Raw genomic sequence first — 21548 nt, forward strand, 5'->3', positions numbered from 1 at the left:
TATGTACCTCTCAGTGGTGTGAGCGGACAGCGCTGTTGGCTCCTGTTGTGATGCAGCGGCGCTGAGAGGTGGGGTGACGGGGTGAATCCATCAGCACAAGACCAAAGGTGACACAAAGGCAGGGTGTAACAGGACAGCCCTGGGGGGGGGGGGGGGGGGGGGGGGGGGGGGGGGGGGGGGGGGGGGGGGGGGCTGTTAATTTGGCGGGAAAGGGGAGAGACACACATGTTGCCTGGCCTTCCAAACATGACATGGACTCGTGCAACGGGTTCTATAAACTACCGGGCTTTTAGACTCAGCCCCCTCCCGTCCCCCTTATGAGTCAGCCAAAAAGCCTGGACCTAGAAAACCTACCCCCCCCCCCCCCCCCTCCTCCTCCTCCTCCTCCTCCTCCTCCCTACGTTGCCATGGAGATTGACACAGATTGGAGAAACATCTGGTAGCCATTTCAGCCCTCTGGTGAGGAGAGCAAGAAAGAAATTTATGAGTGAGAGGAAAAAGAGGAATATTTTCTGCAATGCAAAGCAGAAAGAAAGTGGAGTTGTGTTACACTTGAAAGGGCGGGTTGGAAATATGGATTCTGCACGGACTGGAGCACCCGCCCCTGGTCCACTTCTGAGCACTAAGCCCTGGACCAGCCGTTAGTGTAGAATGGGTTTCTGTTAGACGGCGGTTGGCATGCAGACATCTCGATGGATCGTGATGAAAAAATTATGTATTTGAATGTATTTTGAACAATGCCTTTCAGCAAAAGGGCGTTTTTCAACAGGGAGAAACTATGCCTATTTTGGAAAATCCTTTGAGGCAAAAGCGGCTATTTCTGCATCAATTACGCAGTAGTTGACTGACAATGGGAGAGCCGGTTTCTGCATCTTGTTCAAACTTTTGCTTTTAATTATAGACAATTCAAACAATCGGCTCTGTAACCGTCTGACACAAACAGGGCAGTCAGTTGGTTCCTGAACTGCAGTCGCCCTCCCCCTCCTCCCTCCCTCCCTCCCTCCCTCCTCCCTCCCTCCTCCTCCTCCTCCTCCTCCTCCTCCTCCCTCCTCCCTCCTCCCTCCCTCCTCCCTCCTCCTCCACCTCCTCCCTCCCCCCCTCCACCATCCCTCCTCCTCCCTCCTCCTCCTCCTCCTCCTCCTCCTCCCTCCCTCCTCCTCTCTCCTCCTCCTCCTCCTCCTCCCTCCTCCTCTTCCTGCCTTGGAGGTCAGCCGAGCGATACTTGAACCGCGTGTGGGTCGCTCCTCGCCGACGACGTGCTGTCTGCGAGCCGCGCTGCCTAATTGCAGTGTTTCTTACGCGTTAAGACTCCCGTGTTTCTCAGGCCGGGTGGAAACGCAGTAACTATGAAATGACATTTACTGGAAACGGAGCTGGCGCTTGAGCGAGGCCAAAACCACCGCTCTGAGGTCAGCGCGCGACCAGAGAGACGAAACAAAAAACGTAATGGGGCGACTGCTGCGCCAGCGTTGCGTGTGTTTATAGATTCTCAATGACATCTACTCAGGCTATGATTTAAGGCTCCCTCCTTTGCAACGGCACCAAACTAAAATAGAGTCCTCGGTGAAAGGGCCCGGTTAGGGTCCACCACACGGCCTGACGGATAGGTGATCGGCTGGATGGGACTGGTCGTTACGGCGACTAACTAGGTCAAGCGGATGTTTCGCCAGAGATGGAAGTTGTTCCGAGGTTTTTAGTTTTACACGTCATGCTCCATTTGGCCACTTTCCTCCCCCAGAATCGTAACTTAAGTACAACACTGTTTAGATTAGCTTACAGTATATATACAGTAGGAGGTACAGACTCAACCTATCTGCTGTACATACTGGACTGGAGATGTATCGAGTGTTACAGGGGTACCGACACACAACATGTCATCCCGCTATTACTATTCACTGAGACCGCTTTTATAAACAATGAAAGCAAATTGTGCTGAGCGGCCAGAAAGATAATTAAGCCACGTTCATTCTCTTCATCCACACGTGTTCTTGTGCTTTTTCCTCCTTTTCCTCAGCTGAATGGGTGTGCAGCATACAGTTGTCTGGGACTTGAAATTGCCCTAGATTTTTCCCCCGGTGTCAGCATAATTGCGTGGAGCGAGAGAGCGAGGAGGATTTGGAAGCCTAATAGAAAGCAGAGAGCAGTCCGATGCAGATTTTTTTTTGATCCTTTTCCCCCAGTTTCCTCCCATTCTTGCGGCCGGTCTTTCACTCGCTTCCTGTGGCTTAAAACCCCCTTTTTATTTGTATATTTTATTCACTCTGTGTCTTTGTACCATCGGTGGGACTGTTGGTTTTATTTTTACGATCCTCCAGAGGCCTGGTCAAAAGCTATTTTTCCTCCCCACTGTAGAGCAACAGAGAATAGAAAAGCCACGACCACACTCCGGTAATCGGCGCCGTCGCAAAGAACGGTCACAAGTTTGATCCCCATTCTCCGCAGCCCAGAGAAACAGGCCTGGGGTTTTTATCGCTGATCGCCACATTTCCCCCGAAACCACGCAGTGTGTGTGACCCTCACGGCCGACCCTACAACAACAACAACAACAAGGGCAGCTTTGTTGTTCAGGAAACACACTTGTTTTCCCCTGTCCGTGTGAGAATCTCCTGCTCCCCAGACACATGTGGATACAGATGTGGAGCCTCCAGCCCGTGGGGTTAAGAGAAAGCCTTATCCTGTCTCCCACGGCCTGGGTTGCCTGGAGGGTCCAGGCAGGAACATCTCGCCCTGGTTGTCACTCCATGTGCAGTGAGATGATCTACGCTCCCCCACCTCCTCCAGCACCCAACCACCTCCATCTCCACCTCCACCCACTCCACCATGACCTCCACCACCAACTCCACCCACTCCATCATAACCTCCACCACCACCTCCTTCATCATCATAACCCCCACTTCCACTTCCTCCATCGTAACCTCCACCACCACCACCACCAGCTGGGTGTGTACATGTGTCCATGTGTGTGCGTTTGTTTGTTTGTTTGTTTGTTTACACGTGGGGGTGTGTGTCTGCTTGTTCCCCATGTGTGTGTGTGTGTGTTTGTGTCTGCTTGTTCCCCATGTGTGTGTGTGTGTGTTTGTGTCTGCATGGTCCCCATGTGTGTGTGTGTGTGTGTGTGTGTTTGTGTCTCTGGTTCCCCATGTGTGTGTGTGTGTGTTTGTGTCTGCATGGTCCCCATGTGTGTGTGTGTGTGTGTGTTTGGGTGTGACCAAGTGTCTGTCTGTGTGTTTGAATCCATGTGCTTCCATGACTGGAGCGCTATTGGAAAGGCCGACAGGACCAGACCAGAGCCCTTATGGGAAGACATGTGTTTCTGATTAGCCGGGCTGAGATTAGAAGGGGGGGGGGGGGGGGGGGGGGGGGCAGGACAGAGCAGGAGCAGAGAGGAGAGGAGAGAGAACGAATCAGTGGATGTCAGTTCAACACCTCCCTGGCACTCTGTCACCTCCGACCTCCCTGTCACTCTGTCACCTCCACCTCCCTGTCACTCTGTCACCTGCACCTACCTGGCACTGTCACACCTCCACCTCCCTGTCACTCTGTCACCTCCCTGGCACTCTGTCACCTCCACCTCCCTGGCACTCTGTCACCTCCACCTCCCTGTCACTCTGTCACCTCCACCTCCCTGTCACTCTGTCACCTCCACCTCCCTGTCACTCTGTCACCTCCACCTCCCTGTCACTCTGTCACCTCCACCTCCCTGTCACTCTGTCACCTCCACCTCCCTGGCACTCTGTCACCTCCACCTCCCTGGCACTCTGTCACCTCCACCTCCCTGTCACTCTGTCACCTCCACCTCCCTGTCACTCTGTCACCTCCACCTCCCTGTCACTCTGTCACCTCCACCTCCCTGTCACTCTGTCACCTCCACCTCCCTGTCACTCACCTCCACCTCCCTGTCACTCTGTCACCTCCACCTCCCTGTCACTCTGTCACCTCCGACCTCCCTGGCACTCCGTCACCTGCACCTACCTGGCACTGTCACACCTCCACCTCCCCGTCACCTCCACCTCCCTGGCACTCTGTCACCTCCACCTCCCTGGCACTCTGTCACCTCCACCTCCCTGGCACTCTGTCACCTCCACCCCCCTGGCACTCTGTCACCTCCACCTCCCTGTCACTCTGTCACCTCCAGCTCCCTGTCACTCTGTCACCTCCACCTACCTGTCACTCTGTCACCACCTACATGTACATTTGTCACCACAATGCATGACAAATGTACAAATGTAATATGTAAACACTCAGAAACACTCCACCAATGAAACTGTTTTGTGTTAAGCCTGCAGCTATCAGAAGCAGATCAGAGTCAAGGTTAACAGTTGGTTGTGTGCGCATGTGTTTGTGTTTTCGTTTTTGAGTGCTTGGGTGTGTGTGTATGTGTGCGTAAGTGTGTGTTGTTCGGTGTGTGTGTGTGTGTGTGTGTGTGTGTGTGGCTGTGTGCGTGTTTTAGGACTTGTGAATTACGTCAGGGTGTTTTTTGCGCGAGTGTTGAGATAACACGGAAGTGGTAGGACTTCACCTTCATTATGATGATGTTTTAATTCCATGGAGGCAATCGATGCTTCCCCATTTACGTCCCTCCATGGTCACTTCATCGTCACTCCATGGTCACTAGATGTGGGGAGGTTTCCACCACTTCCCTCCATGTGGCGCCCAGCACCCACTAACAAACCAGAGGAACCTTCCTGCAGGCTGCAGCTCTTCATGTCCCCAGCTCATCTACCCGCCGATCCCGGTTTGTTTGTTGACGTTCTCTGAGTCTTCCTCAGCAGAACCTCCAGATGTTCCGAGTCAGGGTCAGCACACACACGCGCGGCACGGAGCGTGCATCGCAGAGGTCCCACTTAAACAAACCGATCACCATTAAGACACGTCCTACCAGAGTGCACCACCCTCCACAACACCTCCACCCTCCACAACACCTCCACCCCCGACTTCCTCCACCACCACCACGGCCTCTCCTCTTTATGAGAACGCTTTATTACAGTAGGCAGACAGGCTGCCCCACAGCCCCGGGACTCAGACAGGATCAAACACACATGCACACACAAACACACACACACACCCACGTGCGCATGCACGCACACACACTCACACACACCCACGCAAGGCCTGCTGTTATGGAGGCCGCTTCCGAAACTTTTGGCAGACCAGGAAGTGTGTTTGTGTAAGTGTGTGTAAGTGTGTAAGTGTGTGTGTGTGTGTGTGTGTGTGTGTGTGTGTGTGTGTGTGTATGTGTGTGTGTGTGTGTGTGTGTGTGTGTGTGTGTGTGTGTGTGTTAAAAGGCTCTTGACTGATGAGTTTGGGAAAAAGGTAACAGCCTCAGAACTGAGAGTAAAGCAGGCAGATGACAGAAGTCAGAGGGACAGACAGATGTCAGAGAGAAAGACAGAAGTCAGAGAGACAGATGTCAGAGAGACAGACAGAAGTCAGAGAGACAGACAGAATAGGGACAGACAAATAGCATGGAGAAAGACAGATATCAGTCGGACAGACAGATATCAGAGAGACAGAAAGATGCAGGGTAAGACAGAAGTCAGTGAGACAGACAGAAGACAGTGATACAGACAGAAGCAGGGACAGACAGATAGCATGGAGACAGAGGCAGAAACAGAGAGATCCAGAAAGTTGTAAGAAAATGATTCAGGCGTGGAAGAGTTGGATAAATGTTCCAGAAGTATAAACTAAAATAGATTAATGTCGGCTACCTTTGCATAACAATGTTCATAGCCATGCACTGAATTTTCTCCAATGTTCAATTAGCAATAAGAAAGTTGGAGAGTATAAATACGGGTTGAATTATTGTTCATCGTCTCTGGGGCTTCATTCTACACATGACTATTCATTTTCCCATTGTCAGCAGATTAGTGGTAATAACATTTTTGGCAGTGTGCGCTATAAGCTGCTGGAGCAGAGTAGTGTGAACACATATGGTATGCATCCACACATATAGGCTAAGGAGCCACTCCAGCCCTCACCCCACCCCCAACCCAGCTCCCCGTGCCTGCACTCCAGGCTTCTCCCCTTCTCTACAGCCGTACCCAAACCCCTCTCTGGCTGCTCATTCTCCTCAACTTTCCATTAACTGAGGAGTTATTGTGTGCTGTACGTCCTTGCACTTAAAAATAGTACCTAGCATCGTGTAGCATCTTATCCTAGCTATCTTTGTTGTAGACAGGGAATGTATATTGTTCCACTTTCTTCTGACAAATGTACTTATTGTAAGTCGCTTGGGATGAAAGCGTCTGCTAAATGCCCTAAATGTAAATGTAAATCTCCCTCAAGCCCTTTACAACATAAATATATAACATAATACCGTACAATGTGACAATGGGAAGACTGGCTGGTCAACAGTGGTGGGAAACACGGTCAGAGAAACAGACGGACAGAGAAACAGGCTGCCATTTCATGCATCACCAGCAGCTGACACCGATCTGCGCCACACTCTAGGTTTCGGAGCTCGGTGACTGGAACAGATAGAGAGGGGAGATGGATTTAGTTCAGAATTCCAGTAAGGAACAGCTTATTTTTGTTGGAAGCACAATTGTCTGTGGCCGGGCCTTTGGAAGTACATTTCACCCGCCCATCTGCCAGTAGACGGAGGGGTGGGCGCTGCTGCCCTCTAGTGGTGACCTAGTATGCGTGTTCTCAATAACATCGATGAGTAAACATTGTTATTCCACCGTCGTGGTGCTCAAAACCCCGTGAAGCCTCTGTGGTTTTGTGAATAAGCACAAGCAGATGATTGTAGCATTGCAGCATTGTGTTATGCAAACCCCCTATGTTTATAATTCTGGAGTTCTGAACAGAAAATAGGTTTTCGGTTATGTAGGGAATGCATCTGGCTCTTACTTGCCATGTCATCATTTGCCATGGGAAACGGCGATAAGAGCACAGATGTGCTCAGCCTCGCTGACAACTAAACAAACTGGGAGAAAGGAATAAACCATGAAGTTTGCCAGAGGGGAAATAGTTTAGCTTTTTGAAAGACAAATCAACAGAACATCAAAGACACAGGCATCATTAGTGGCATTCAAATTAGAGTTGCATAACAGGTCATAACAGATTGTAATTATTAACAATTATTTAGATGAAAATAAAAAAGATGGATTTACTTAAGACCTGGATTCAACCCCCCTTAAAAAAAATGGTTTACCCCTCCTGATATGCTTAAGTACTCAATACAATTTGTACTCCTAAGTAGTTGAATTAACTTGGAGAGAGGCTGACAGCCTGACACAGACACATGTGTCGTAAAATGTGGGCCTTTTACTTAGTCGTGATTCTGGCGATCTCCGCCGACGCGTCAGGGAATGACAGCCACTCTCCGGTGGAAGAGACGCGGGTCATCGCTCGGGGGAAACTGCTGGTAGGTACCGGCGGCGACGCTCTAGCCGCTCAAGCCGCTCATTGAATGAACGGGGATCCGAACCCACTTGACGTGTGACAGCCGTGCTCGCGATGCATGTCGACAACCCACCAATAAGGCTTTGCCGAACCTGTCAGTACTAATCGTGTTTCAGGATGCGGTGTCGAGTCTGGCCCTATGGGGCTGGCGTGTATTCAGTCTTGGGTGCATTTGGTCTGAATAGGAGCATGATTTATATCGGCTGACTGTCAACTGTCATGTGCTCCCAGGCTCCCAGCGTGGTCGGGTGAAGCATCAAGAAGATGCCGGAACTCCACCAATTCCTGATGGAGCGCTGGGCACTGTAGTATCCTCCTTCTGTGACCGTGGAGCCATTATTTAGACGGTGAATGTGTGCCTTCATTCATTATTTCATTCATTCATCGATTTGATCAGCCATTCATCGTTCATGGAAAACGAGACTGTGATAGTAACTCACAATACAATATGTTAAGTATGTGCAGCACAATGCCCATATATAGATTTATATAGACTACAGTGCCTCCACACCTGGTGGTCCAGACCCCTCTTGGGGACCCCTCTAGGGGACCCCTCTTGGGGTCCCCTGCGCTGCACATGGGGCCATTCGGGGGGGGGGGATTACAGTCTAATATGATTAGGAGTAGGGGTGGTGTCAGTTTGCTCACGTTGGAGCAGATGTGGGAGAAGCGGGAGGCGAAGGCACAACAAAGTATTAGTTGGGGTCCCCAGACCTCCAGACGGCGGGGTCCTCCGATCTCAGACCTAGACACGGGGACCCTAGATGTAGACAGGGGGCCCCAGGCTGCTACCTAGCTCGTAGCCAGCTGAGAGCTCACCCCCCCTGCTCTTCCTACGCTCACCACCCCAGAGACCAGGTGTGGAGACCAGGTGCTGAGGGGCTGGTGTTTCCCAGGGAGAACTGCAGTCTCTCTCTCCCTCCCTCCCTCCCTCCCTCCCCTCTCCCCTCTCTCCTCTCTCTCCCCTCTCCCCCTCCCTCTCTCTCACTCTTTCTGTTTGATGCTCTGTCGTTTCCTTAATCTCCACCCTAGCCATAACCTGGAGTATGATTCCTCGGAGGAGAAGGAGCCCCGTCTGATCTTCTACGATGACAGGGACGAGGTGGTGCAGGTGAGGTGAAAGCCCGGAGGTATTTTGGTCTGCCTTGCTCATCAGTAAAGGCTGCAGGTTGAATCCCGAGGGGAGGATGGTTGAGATGTTTGTGGAGGAGTCACCCTGCTCTCAGAGCAGATCTCAATTGGATAGTGAGGCTACAGAGAGGTAGAGGCAGACACACACACACACACACACACAAACACCCTCAGAGACTTCTCCAGACCATATTTAGAAACACAGATTCAGCATCTCTTTATTAATATTCATAACATCCATGCCTCTGTAAATGGATTCATGTAATTTAATGAATGCCTTTTTATTTAAATTAAATGTCAGTTATTGTTTATATTATTACCTGCACAAGCGTTTTTTTTCTTTTTTCTTTTTTCTGAGAGAGAGAGAGAGAGAGAGAGAGAGAGAGAGAGAGAGAGAGAGAGAGAGAGAGAGAGAGAGAGAGAGAGAGAGAGAGAGAGAGAGAGAGAGAGAGAGAGAGAGAGAGAGAGAGAGAGAGAGAGAGAGAGTTCTCATTGCAGGCATTTTTTAACTCATTCCCATCAGTCGGTCCCTGTGAAAGAGATGACAGCGGACGCCATCGGCCAGCTGCTGGAGGCCCGCGGATTCTACAGGAGGAGCCAGAAGGGAGAGGAGGTTCCCGAGGAGTTCCAGAACTTCCCCCTGCACGCCCCCAGAGACGAGCTCTGAGGACCCCTAGTGGCCGCGGACCGCTGCTGCAGCCCTGTCGCTTAATGACGAGTGGGGCTCCAAGGCTCAACTGTCAGCCCGGCCCCACTCCGATAACCCCTCGACAGGCTGCGCAGTCCGAACTCCGTCCCCCACCTCAAAAATATAAATTGTGAAAAATATGTGGTGTTATGATAATAAATATTTGAATTGGCTCCATTGAAAGAATGTTTTTTTTTCCAATTTCCAATATAGGCTCATTATCCCGATGCTACTATTGTTAAGAGATTTTTATAAAAACAATAAATATGGGGACAAAATATAAAGAGGAATTTTGGGGGCCCCCAAAAGGCCTATTAGGCCTGGGGCTCCAGGCAATGCCTGGTTTGCCTAATAGTACGGCCCGCCTCTGCATGCCTATATCTTACACCTTTCCTTCTCTTTGGCTCCCAGACCGTAGTCGGGGAGAACAGGGGACACGTTCCCCCCAGGGCCGATGTCCTTTCGGGTGTAACACCCTTCACGAAGGAGCAAGAAGCAACGGACCGTAGGCTACTAATCGCCCTATCCATTGTATGGGTCTGTAAAATGCTAATCTAATCTAATCAAATCAAATGTATTTATTAAGCACCTTTAATAAAAAGGGAATTGGTTGGGGGGGAGATCTTATGTTTTATTTATGTTGTTTTGATATGAGGGGAGTGTCTTATGTTATGTCCGACTCCGCACTTATTCGAGAGCAACTGAATCTACCGCGAGTTTTTTAAAGCCAAGTGACGGATCGGAAGTTATCACAGTATTTCTGACGTTTATCATCCCAGAAATTAATGCATTCTGACACATTGCAAACGAAGCCGCATGCCTCATCAAAACAAGCCTATATTCTTCCCTAGACTGACAGACCCTATCGCTCGCTCACTCGCTCGTTCACTCATTTGCTGATGTCACACGCACACACACACACACACACACACACACACACGCACACACACACACACACACACACACACACACACACACACACACACACACACACACATACACACACACACACACACACACACACACACACACACAGAGTCTGAGACATTGTCGTGCACACACACAGGGCCGTAGCACCAAATCCTGGGCCCCTATACTATAGGTACTGTTGGGCCCCCCTGCGCCAGGTTGTTGACGGGGGGGGGGGGGGGATGATTGTTGACGGGGGGGGGGGGGGGGGGGGGGGAGAAGCAATTGTTGACGGGGGGGAGAGGTAAAAAAAAAAAGGGTAAAATAAAAAAATAAAAAAATTTTTTTTTGGTCATGGGCCCCCCCTCTGCCTTGGGCCCCCCCACAACTGTCCCCTTTGTCCCCGCAGTCCGACGGCCCTGCACACACATACGCTACTCTCGTAATACTACCCCCACTCTGGATGACAATTAAAACATAATTTCACTCGAGCACAATAATAAACACCAACACAGATATACAGCCTCCATACACATGCAATCTAGTTGAAAGGATGCAGTAAAACTAGTAGGCGTCAATTTAAGGAGGAATGCCGATAGTGTAGCTTGTAGTGCAAAGGCAAGAATTTAACTGTGTTGTAATTTAGTGCAAATATTACAGTTGAGCAAAACAAACTCTGAAAAGGTATTAAAATACCCATTACTCAGGCTATGATTTATAAGGAGGTATAATAAGCATTTTGAAGGATAATAGTTAGTTCTTTGTAATTACTCAAAATATTAGCAGAAAAATACACCAAATGCAGTTTACCCCATAGTGTATCCAACAACCATTACCGTCAAGTTTTTCACTTTTTTTTAAGTATAAAAAAATAACAAATAGCTGGAAGACCCTATAACAGTTTACTTTGTATCAACATTTTTACCTTTTAAGTTCTTTCTTTTTGTATTCCTTACCAAGAGAAATACAAAACATAAGCGGTAAGCAACTTATTATTTTTTTTAACATTGTAAACATTGCCCTTTAACTCTTGGAACTGCCCATGAACACGGGCGCTCAGTGAGCCACCCACTCACCACAGTTGTTACGCCTGCGTCGGGGCCTTTGAATGAGGGCTCTGTGGGTGCCGCACTGCCACACCACCCCATTGTCCTCAAAGTCCACGGGAACGGAGGAGTCAAGGTGAGTGGTGGAGGGGTGAGAAGCAGCAGCTACAGGAATGTCCGCAGCTGGATCTGATGAGGGAAAGCTGGAAGCGTCAGAGAAGAGCTGGGGCAGACCAGCAGTGTCAGCAGGATCTACGTCGTCTGGGGGTGACACCTCCATTAGTGTCCAGCTCTAGGCTTGCTCCAGGGCCCAAGTGTTGTCCAGTGGCTCCCGGCAGCGATAAGGCTTTAGCTGATTGTGGTGAACCACCTTTACTTCAGTCTTTGGTCCTTTCTGGATTCGATAAACCAGGTCGTCCAACTGACCCAGAACAAAGAATGGCCCTTCATAAGACGGAAGCAACTTCCTCACTTTGTTCTTGAATTCCTATGTTCCTTTGATAAGGTACCACACAGCATCACCAAAGTTGTAATGCGTGCGGAAAAAGTTCTTGTCATGTTGTCTCTTTGCATGTTTCACAGACTCTCCAAGAGCATCGCTGATGATTTGGTGCGCCAGCTCTAGTCGCTCTCGAAGGTGCTGGAAATAATCAGGGGCTGAGGGAGCTGGTTCAGGGTCCGGCGGCAGGCAATGGAGCCAAATGTTAAACATTTGATATTGCCTGGCCTTCCTCTGTTAAACTAATGCCCGCATTCTGATGAACCCCCGACGCCTCATGTAAATGGCCTCTTACAGAAACATCTGCTGCCCCCTGTGGTTCTTCGTCTGTGGTTTTAGAATGTATATTCTGTAGACTTCAAATTAGAGTTAAGTTAAAGGGGACCTATTATGCTTTTTCGACTTTTATGACCTATAGACGTATATGATTGATTATGATTGATAGTCATGTTTAACCATACTAAAGTGTCAAATAATGACGTACATGCATTTCGACGTATTCCCTGCTGACAGTCTGAGGTGGCTGTGCAGAGCGCTAAACACTCGGGACAACGTTTGCGATTCACTTGTTCACATTTCCGGGAAATCATCTACGTAGAGGCACTCCTGCCACACCCCCATATGCCTGGTCAAATCTGCCCGCGCGCGCGCTTCAAGGAAGGTAACCAATCATAACGGAGTTGGGTTGGCAGGAGGGGGGCTAGGGGGCGGAGAAGGAAGAAACCGAGCGTTGACAGAGAATGCTGAAAGTTCCCGAAAATCTACATCGTTTTTTGTGTATGGTTAAACATGACTATCAATCATTATAGGCTAACAACGTTTAAAGGTCATAAAAGTCGAAAAAAGCATAATAGAAATCAGACACTACCAGCTTTAGGATTATTACTGTATATGCCACAAATAAAGTTGCATTGTTAAGTATTACAAATGCATATTTTACTGCTTAAATTAATATTGCTTTCACAGGGCTCATCTCTTAAACACATGTGGTAATTCATGGTGATTTAAGATCAGGTTAATAAACAAGGCGATGAATGTATTTTAATCAAAGACCTCACTTCATATAACTGTAATGCATAATATGTAAACTTCATATAACGAATGTTTAATAAGTTAACTCTTTGTATCTAATGTTTGAATGTATGCTTGTATCCATGTGGGAAGTAAAGATAAATAGTAATGGGGAAGGGGGAGGGCCCATAGATTTCAGATGCTCTGTGATTGGTCTTGGAAATCACAGGGCTGTAGTTACCTCAGAGATCCCGGGCCGAGGCCAGTTCTTTAGCAAACCAACTCAGGTGATGTGGCTACTATCTGTTGAAACAATAAAGCCTTGATCATTCAACCCTAGTCCTTCTCGGCCTCTCGTAATTTGTTAAAGTATTAGACCATGGGTTTTATCCACGACAATCTTTAAATACTTGTAACACACACACATACCTGTAAAAAACGACAAACAGGGCACATCACACATGGGCAGGGGGAAAGAACGCTGGCATTCCTACAACAGTATAATTAGCCAGTTATCAACTGGACTTACTTCAATGCATTAAATTCAATTTGCTAATTTGCATGTTGGCCGAATTACAAACAGTGGAACTGAGAGTATACATTCTGACACAATGCCTAACCAGCACCAAAGCCTAGACTCCGGGGTCTAGGCTTTGGTGCTGGTAGGCAAAAGGGAGAAGGAAGACGCCAGACCTCCTTCTTTTGTTATTGTTTTGAGGCGCATCAAAACAATAACTAAACGATGAGTGGAACTAAAACAATCATGTAGGTTACAGGTTGAAATTTGGGGAAGTTCACTATAAACTAAACATTATTCATTGGGTTGAACAAAGTTTGACTATATGTGTTGTGAAAATCCCTATTGGTTTGCTCTTGCACTTGTTGGCTTACTTGTAGTTATGAAAACTTTCAGAGAAATAGTCAAGAATGTTTTATCAGTTCTTTAATGTAGGCTACATACAAAGACACGTTGCTGAAGTGTGGATGGCCAAAAGTTAAAGAGATTTTTGATTGATTGACAACTCTGGGCTACTGGATCCTCCATACCACCTGTATTCATTGACTGACCCTAACCACCAGCCAGATCCTCTAGGCCAGGCTAAGGGCTAACCACCAGCCAGCTCCAACAGGCCGGGTTAAGGGCTAACCACCAGTCAGCTCCACCAGGCTAAGGGCTAACCACCAGCCAGCTCCACCAGGCTAAGGGCTAACCACCAGCCAGATCCTCCAGGCCAGGCTAAGGGCTAACCACCAGCCAGCTCCAACAGGCCGGGTAAAGGGCTAACCACCAGTCAGCTCCACCAGGCTAAGGGCTAACCACCAGCCAGCTCCACCAGGCTAAGGGCTAACCACCAGCCAGATCCTCCAGGCCAGGCTAAGGGCTAACCACCAGCCAGCTCCAACAGGCCGGGTTAAGGGCTAACCACCAGTCAGCTCCACCAGGCTAAGGGCTAACCACCAGCCAGCTCCACAAGGCTAAGGCCTAACCACCAGCCAGATCCTCCAGGCCAGGCTAAGGGCTAACCACCAGCCAGCTCCAACAGGCCGGGTTAAGGGCTAACCACCAGTCAGCTCCACCAGGCAAAGGGCTAACCACCAGCCAGCTCCACCAGGCTAAGGGCTAACCACCAGCCAGATCCTCCAGGCCAGGCTAAGGGCTAACCACCAGCCAGATCCAACAGGCCGGGTTAAGGGCTAACCACCAGCCAGCTCCACCAGGTTAAGGGCTAACCACCAGCCAGCTCCACCAGGCCGGGTTAAGGGCTAACCACCAGTCAGCTCCACCAGGCTAAGGGCTAACCACCAGCCAGATCCTCCAGGCCAGGCTAAGGGCTAACCACCAGCCAGCTCCAACAGGCCGGGTTAAGGGCTAACCACCAGTCAGCTCCACCAGGCTAAGGGCTAACCACCAGCCAGCTCCACCAGGCTAAGGGCTAACCACCAGCCAGATCCTCCAGGCCAGGCTAAGGGCTAACCACCAGCCAGATCCAACAGGCCGGGTTAAGGGCTAACCACCAGCCAGCTCCACCAGGTTAAGGGCTAACCACCAGCCAGCTCCACCAGGCCGGGTTAAGGGCTAACCACCAGTCAGCTCCACCAGGCTAAGGGCTAACCACCAGTCAGCTCCACCAGGCTGAGGGCTAACCACCAGTCAGCTCCACCAGGCTAAGGGCTAACCACCAGTCAGCTCCACCAGGCTAAGGGCTAACCACCAGTCAGCTCCACCAGGCTAAGGGCTAACCACCAGCCAGCTCCACCAGGCTAAGGGCTAACCACCAGTCAGCTCCACCAGGCTAAGGGGTAACCACCAGCCAGCTCAAACAGGCCATGCTAAGGGCTAACCACCAGTCAGCTCCACCAGGCTAAGGGCTAACCACCAGCCAGCTCAAACAGGCCATGCTAAGGGCTAACCACCAGCCAGCTCCACCAGGCTAAGGGCTAACCACCAGCCAGCTCCAACAGGCTAGGCTAAACTAGATTGAATGTGTATGGGGGCTGTATATCTGTGGACATGTTGGTGTTTATTATTCTGCTGGAGTGAAATTATGTTTTAATTGTCATCCAGAATGGGGGTAGTGTTACTCGAGTAGCGTATGTGTGTGCGCCAGAATGTCTGTGTACGTGTGTGTGTGGGAGACGTCTGTTTAGGGAAGAGTGCAACGAGTCCGGTTATGTTTGGTGCAGACGTGTACTGTTTGTTGTTGAAACTGTGGGATAAGGTACCCAGTCGTCAAGAATCAGTGCCCGTGTCATTCCGACCTACCAGCTCCACCAGGCCGGGCTAAGGACTAACCACCAGCCAGCTCCTCCAGGCCAGGCTAAGGACTAACCACCAGCCAGCTCCACCAGGCCAGGCTAAGGACTAACCACCAGCCAGCTCCACCAGGCCAGGCTAAGGACTAACCACCAGCCAGCTCCACCAGGCCAGGCTAAGGACTAACCACCAGCCAGCTCCTCCAGGCCAGGCTAAGGACTAACCACCAGGCAGCTCCAACAGGCCGGGCTAAGGGCTAACCACCAGCCAGCTCCACCAGGCCAGGCTAAGGGCTAACCACCAGCCAGCTCCACCAGGCTAGGGGCTAACCACCAGCCAGCTCCACCAGGCCGGGCTAAGGGCTAACCACCAGCCAGCTCCACCAGGCTAAGGGCTAACCACCAGCCAGCTCTTCGTCATTTGAAAAGAACATAACAGACCCTAAGCTGGAAATGTATCTAATGTTAACCAAGCTGGACTACATTGAAAACCAGTGCAGGAGGACAGACTTTCTAATTGACGGGATTGCGGATGAGAAAGGAGAGAATTGGAATGAATTGGAGAAGAAGGCACGACAAATGTTTTCAAGCGACCTCGGCCTGGACAGCACCAAGATGGACATTGAGCGTGCCCAGAGGATTGGTCAGTTCCAGGAGGGGGTGAGGCCAAGGAAAATTGATGTAAAACTTCTGCGCATTAATGATAGTGACAGTATTCTCTCTTCTGCCAACAAATTAAAGGGCACATAAATGAGGACATCTCAGAAAACGGTTCGACTGAGGAGGAAAGAGCTGTGACCAAAGTTGAAAGCTGCCAGTGACAAAGCCAACCTGAAGTATGACAAGCTAGTCATATGTCATTAAACTTGCTAAAGAAGGGTTTGATATTAGCTCATTCAAACATTTGCAGCCTAAGAAACAAGGTCCATGAGATGGCCACAATCTGCTCATCAAGCAATATTCATGTTGTAGCTCTGACAGACACACACCTAGACACTACTTTTAATGATTCTGAGCTGGCTGTTAAAGGGTCCAGGTTATATAGAAGAGACAGGGACAGATATGGCGGTGGAGTTGCGTTCTATGTTCAGGAAGACATTCCAGTTGTGGTGCGGGAAGACGTCACATGCACTGACATTGAGATGATTTGGCTATAGATTCACCTTCCATTTTAGTGCGGCCGCCGACCGAGAGTCGGCGCTCTCGGTTACCTGCATGTTACCTGCATGTTACCTGCATCCGGGCGCCACGCCACCTCTGCTTCATGCAGTGCGCCATTGTGGTCTATTCTTTCCTAGCTTCAACGCGGACTCCACGTGTAGCTTCATACTCCGAGAAAGTAGTCAAAGCCATGTTTTTGCTTAGGTTTCTGATCTCTGTCCTCATCATGCTCTCCGGGCTGCAGCTCTGCGACACGCCCTTGGTAGGAAGTGTCCGAGCAGGTTAGTTCTATTTTATTGTTACATTACAATCTCGCTGATGAGGCTCATATTGGGATGGGATGGGATCACTCTTTATTGTGGAGCAAACTGCGACTTGGTCTGCCATCAAATCAGTATGAGAGTCTGAGTAAAGACTTAAATCCATCATTGCATCAGAATCAGTCACTTTTATTACATTTTATTGTACAGTAAGTACACAAGAGTACATTTATTAGGCTTGGTTCCTTAGCAGCCACATAGCAGCAAAAATACAAGAAAGTCAATGAAAATGAGTACAAATAAATCTATCTGGCCCATTATGTGAACACTAGTTTCCCATAGAGCGGTATTTTTCCCATGTGGAATATGGCCGAACAAGCCGGGGCAGCGACGAGTGTGAGAGCAAAACAACCGGAAAAGCTGTGTGTGTGTGTGTGTGTGTGCGTGTTTGATAAAGTGTGTGTGTATCCATGTGTCCATATGTTTGTGTTTGTTTTTATGCTTGTTTGTGTATGTGTGGGTTTGTGTCTTTGTTTGTATGTGTGTGTGTGTGTTACAAAGTTATGAATATTACACATTAAGAGTTACCTTAAGCAAACAAATAAAACTATGTGGAGAAGGTAACTGCAATAAATAATAATAATACTAAGCATACTGATGCTACACTTTTTGCTCATGCTGTTTTCTTCTTTTATTTTTTATTTTTAGGACATCACGATTACGATGTCGGGAGCAACATGAGCCTTCCACCCGGTCATCGAGGCAACATCCTCAATAGTGATGTGTTGCCAATCGACTTGAAAGGTAAGTTGTGAGATCTTACCGGTCCAACTGATGGAACCGACCTGTCACATGTCGTTAATCGTTAGTCATAACTTGTATTTTTAAGTTGCACATTTCTCAACCACACCAACGGAGATCTGACCATCTTCGGTGTGACTGAGTGAGAGAGGGTTATGCACCCTATCACTCAACGGTTATGACAGCACCACTACCACTAAGGTTGCTAGTTTGATCCCCCCGGCTCCTCCTCCTAGCTGAGTGTCGAGCTGTCCCTGAGCAAGGCATCTCACCCTAACTGCCACCTTAGGGAAGAGTGCTAGTTCAATCCCCGGCGCCCCCTAGCTGACGGTAGAGTCGACCACGCAGGGCGACAGCCAGCTCGTCAGGAGCAGTCAGGGTGAGGTGCCCTGCTCAGGGACACCTCGACGCTCAGCTAGGAGGAGCCGGGGATTGGACTAGCAACCTTCGGGTTACTAGTTAACCCGCTCTACCTCCTGATAGACTGTCGCCCTGTGACTAACGACTAACTTAGAACGTGTCTCTGTGAACAGACGGCGTGCCCCCACCCAGCAGCACGGCCCCCCCCACCACGGACCCGGCCTCCACCACGGCCCCCCCCACCACGGCCCCCCCCACCACGGACCCGGCCTCCACCACGGACCCGGCCTCCACCACGGCCCCCCCCAGCGCGGGCCCCCCCCAGCGCGGGCCCCCCCACCACCACGGCCTCCCCCACCATGGCCCCCCCCAGCGCGGAGCATAACGGTGGTATGTACACTTTCCTCCTCCTTCATTCTAATGTTAGCGCTGCTGTTTTAGCTCGTTTAGCTTTATAACCTGCACTGCACTTTGGGGGGCGGCATGTGGCTCAGGGGGTAGAGCGGGTCGGCTGGTGACCGGAGGGTTGCTAGTTCGATCCCCGGCTCCTCCTAGCTGAGTGTCGAGGTGTCCCTGAGCGAGACGCCTCACCCTGACTGCTCCTGACCAGCTGGCTGTCACCCTGAGGGGTCGACTCCGCCGTCGGTGTGTGAATGTGTGTGTGATTGGATTGGTGAGTGTGTGTGTGAATGGATGGGTGAATGGGTGTATGAATGCAGGGGTGAATGGGTGGCATTATTGTCAGGCGCTTTGAGTGGCCACTGGTTAGAACAGAGTGCCAAGCATTAACAATCACTAGGTTAACCCATTCCCCGTACACAACAAAGCTAGGATACGATGCTAAGTACTATTTTTTAAGTGCAAGAACGTACAACACACAATAAGTGTGTACATTAAGTGCCAGGACATACAATAAGTGCATACATTAAGTGCCACTGCTATTATCATTATGATTAACCATGTCTGACTATGTACCAACTCTTTCCCCTTCTGCATTTGAGTTGCCATGACGGAGAAGTCAAGACAGACCTCTCTCACATTTTTGTTTGCATATCCTTAGGTGTACAGATCAGTTAAGATCATTAAGATTAAAAAATTAATTCTTTGCACCTTCGATTAGTTTGCTTTGAGTTGAGGTCGAGTATCAGTTTCAAGTATTTTATGTATCGCATCTATTAATTTTTATCATGACCTGGACTATAATACATCATTGTAATTAGTATCGCTACAGATACTGATATATATATATATATATATATATATATATATATATATATATACATATACTCATGTATAAACTACTGTCACCTTTTTCATAAATTGTTCTCGTAATCTGGGAGAAACCAATTAATGAAAGCAATGGTACGTCTTAATTTGAGTGATTGAACTCTCAACTCATTTACATTTAAGAGATATTTGCTGACGCTTTTATCCAAGAATTCTTGCTGACCCTTTTATCGAAGACTTATCTTCACTCTGTTCCAGGTTCTCCTGAAGCTGGAATGGAAGATGAATCTCCAAAACCTCTTCTCGACCCGAATGACCCAGTCAATGTTTAGTTTTATCAGACTTCGGGGAGACTTTACAGCACCCGTTATTATTAGTTAAAGCCCAACTCTTATCTCTCTCTCACACACACACACACACACACACACACACACACACACACACACACACACACACACACACACACACACACACACACACACACACACCCACTCTGTTAGGGCTTCATAAATACTACGCTAGCTACCTGGATTGTGGGAATGAGGAGATGTGTCTGACAGAAAGTTGTCAACATTTTAACACAAAAAAAAATGAAGTTTAAGTTTTTTTTTTTTTTTTGAAGGAATTACCAACAACAAATGTTTTCCACCAGTTATGTAATGTTTACGTTGAAAAACTACTCAGGGTTTTAAATGCCACAGACCGGTACAACGTCTGACGGTAAACTACCAGAAGTGTAGTTTACCGTCAGACCCCTCTCCCCTTGCTAACGTGCCTTATTGTCTCGGGCAACGAGCAAACCCTGATGTTTAACCTGGAATGGTAATTATGTTATGTTTTTTGTAATTGGCATGTTACAATTACAATAAAGTTGTTTTTAATACTGCAATCTGTCCCTCGTAATATACAGTTTATTTTGAATGTTACTTAGCTACATGTTAAAGGTGGTATTTGATAAGAATCGGTTGGGAACAAGAACACTTTAAAAAAGAAACACTTTATTTACATCAAGAAACAAATATAAAAACCTACGATTCCATGGTCCCTATACCATATATATATTTGAAAGTAAGCAATGTCTCTTTTATAGAAGGCTTATTTTAATGAATAGAAAATGAATGCGTTAAATGAATATTAACTGTATCGATCAGATTGATTCATATCTCATCAAGTCGCACCGGATCGTTAGAACATTGAATCGAATCGCATCCAATCGTTCCATCTTTAAATGTATCGTCCCTGAACCGTATCGTAGCACATGTAAACGTATCGGATCGTCCTATAAAGGAGAGATGCACACCCCTAATAAATATCATACAAACAAAAAACAGTGATATAAGGTATACCATCACATTTTATCAATAACTTGGTCGGTTCTACACCATCAGTGGATGGTTAATCTTTTTATCTTCCTGGGGGTAAGGACTACCAATGCAGAAGAGGTGCTTGAGGTGGTGGAGGGGTGGGCTCTGTGATGGCAGAGGCCTCGATGATCTCCTGAAAGAAAACATAACAAATTAGAAGGAATTATAACTGGGTTATATGGCCACATGTTATGTACAATATATAATGATAGATAGATATTTCTACCAAAATAAATAAAAAAAATACACTAGTTTATAAAATGAAACATCACATTGATCCACCATTCTCCAGGCAAAAAAAACAACACAAAATGATGTTTGTGTGTGGGTGCCTCTGTGTGTGCGTGCGCTTAGTTGCGTTTGGAGTGTAGTTGTACGTGCGTGTGGGCGTGTGTGAATGAAACTTAGAGACAGAAGCTGAATGATATAGATAAAAAAACAAACACAATAACAACAGACCAATATTGCAATTAACTTGACTTTCCACAGTTTAACACTGGCCAATACGAAACTCGAAACCATTAACAATGGTTAGTGAGTTATTTAATAAGTAGGCCCATTGCATTAACTAAATATGACCTATTTGTAGGTCCTATATCGATCAACAAAGTATACGTACGTACAGATTGTCCAAGGGATAACAACAACGCCCCAATACAATTTTCAATATAGGCAAACACTTCAATGAACTAAACTTCTAGTAACTAGTGCTGGTTGAGGTTAATCTGCAGCCGGCCTCCTGTCAGATAATCTGATTATCTGTGTGTGTATGTGTGTGTGTGTGTGTGTGTGTGTGTGTGTGTGTGTGTGTGTGTGTGTGTGTGTGTGTGTGTGTGTGTGTGTTTGTGTGCGTGTGTTTGTGCGTGTGAATCTATGTGTGTGCATGTTTGTGTGTGTGTGCGTGTGTCTGGGTCTGTGTGACATCAACGA

The 21548-nt window shown here is 48.3% G+C and overlaps 1 protein-coding gene across 1 annotated transcript; it reads left to right on the forward strand.

Moving 5' to 3' along the window:
• The first annotated feature begins 7198 nt into the window (after positions 1-7198).
• On the forward strand, positions 7199-9403 carry selenoe (selenoprotein e). The gene is made up of 4 exons (XM_030371330.1): positions 7199-7369; positions 7639-7715; positions 8440-8518; positions 9062-9403. Exons 1-4 carry the CDS (start codon positions 7247-7249, stop codon positions 9203-9205), a joined length of 423 nt encoding a protein of 140 aa, XP_030227190.1. The 5' UTR covers positions 7199-7246; the 3' UTR covers positions 9206-9403.
• Positions 9404-21548: the final 12145 nt, after the last annotated feature.

The sequence above is a fragment of the Gadus morhua genome, chromosome 11 (genome assembly GCF_902167405.1).
Source record: "Gadus morhua chromosome 11, gadMor3.0, whole genome shotgun sequence".
Lineage (NCBI taxonomy): Eukaryota > Metazoa > Chordata > Actinopteri > Gadiformes > Gadidae > Gadus > Gadus morhua.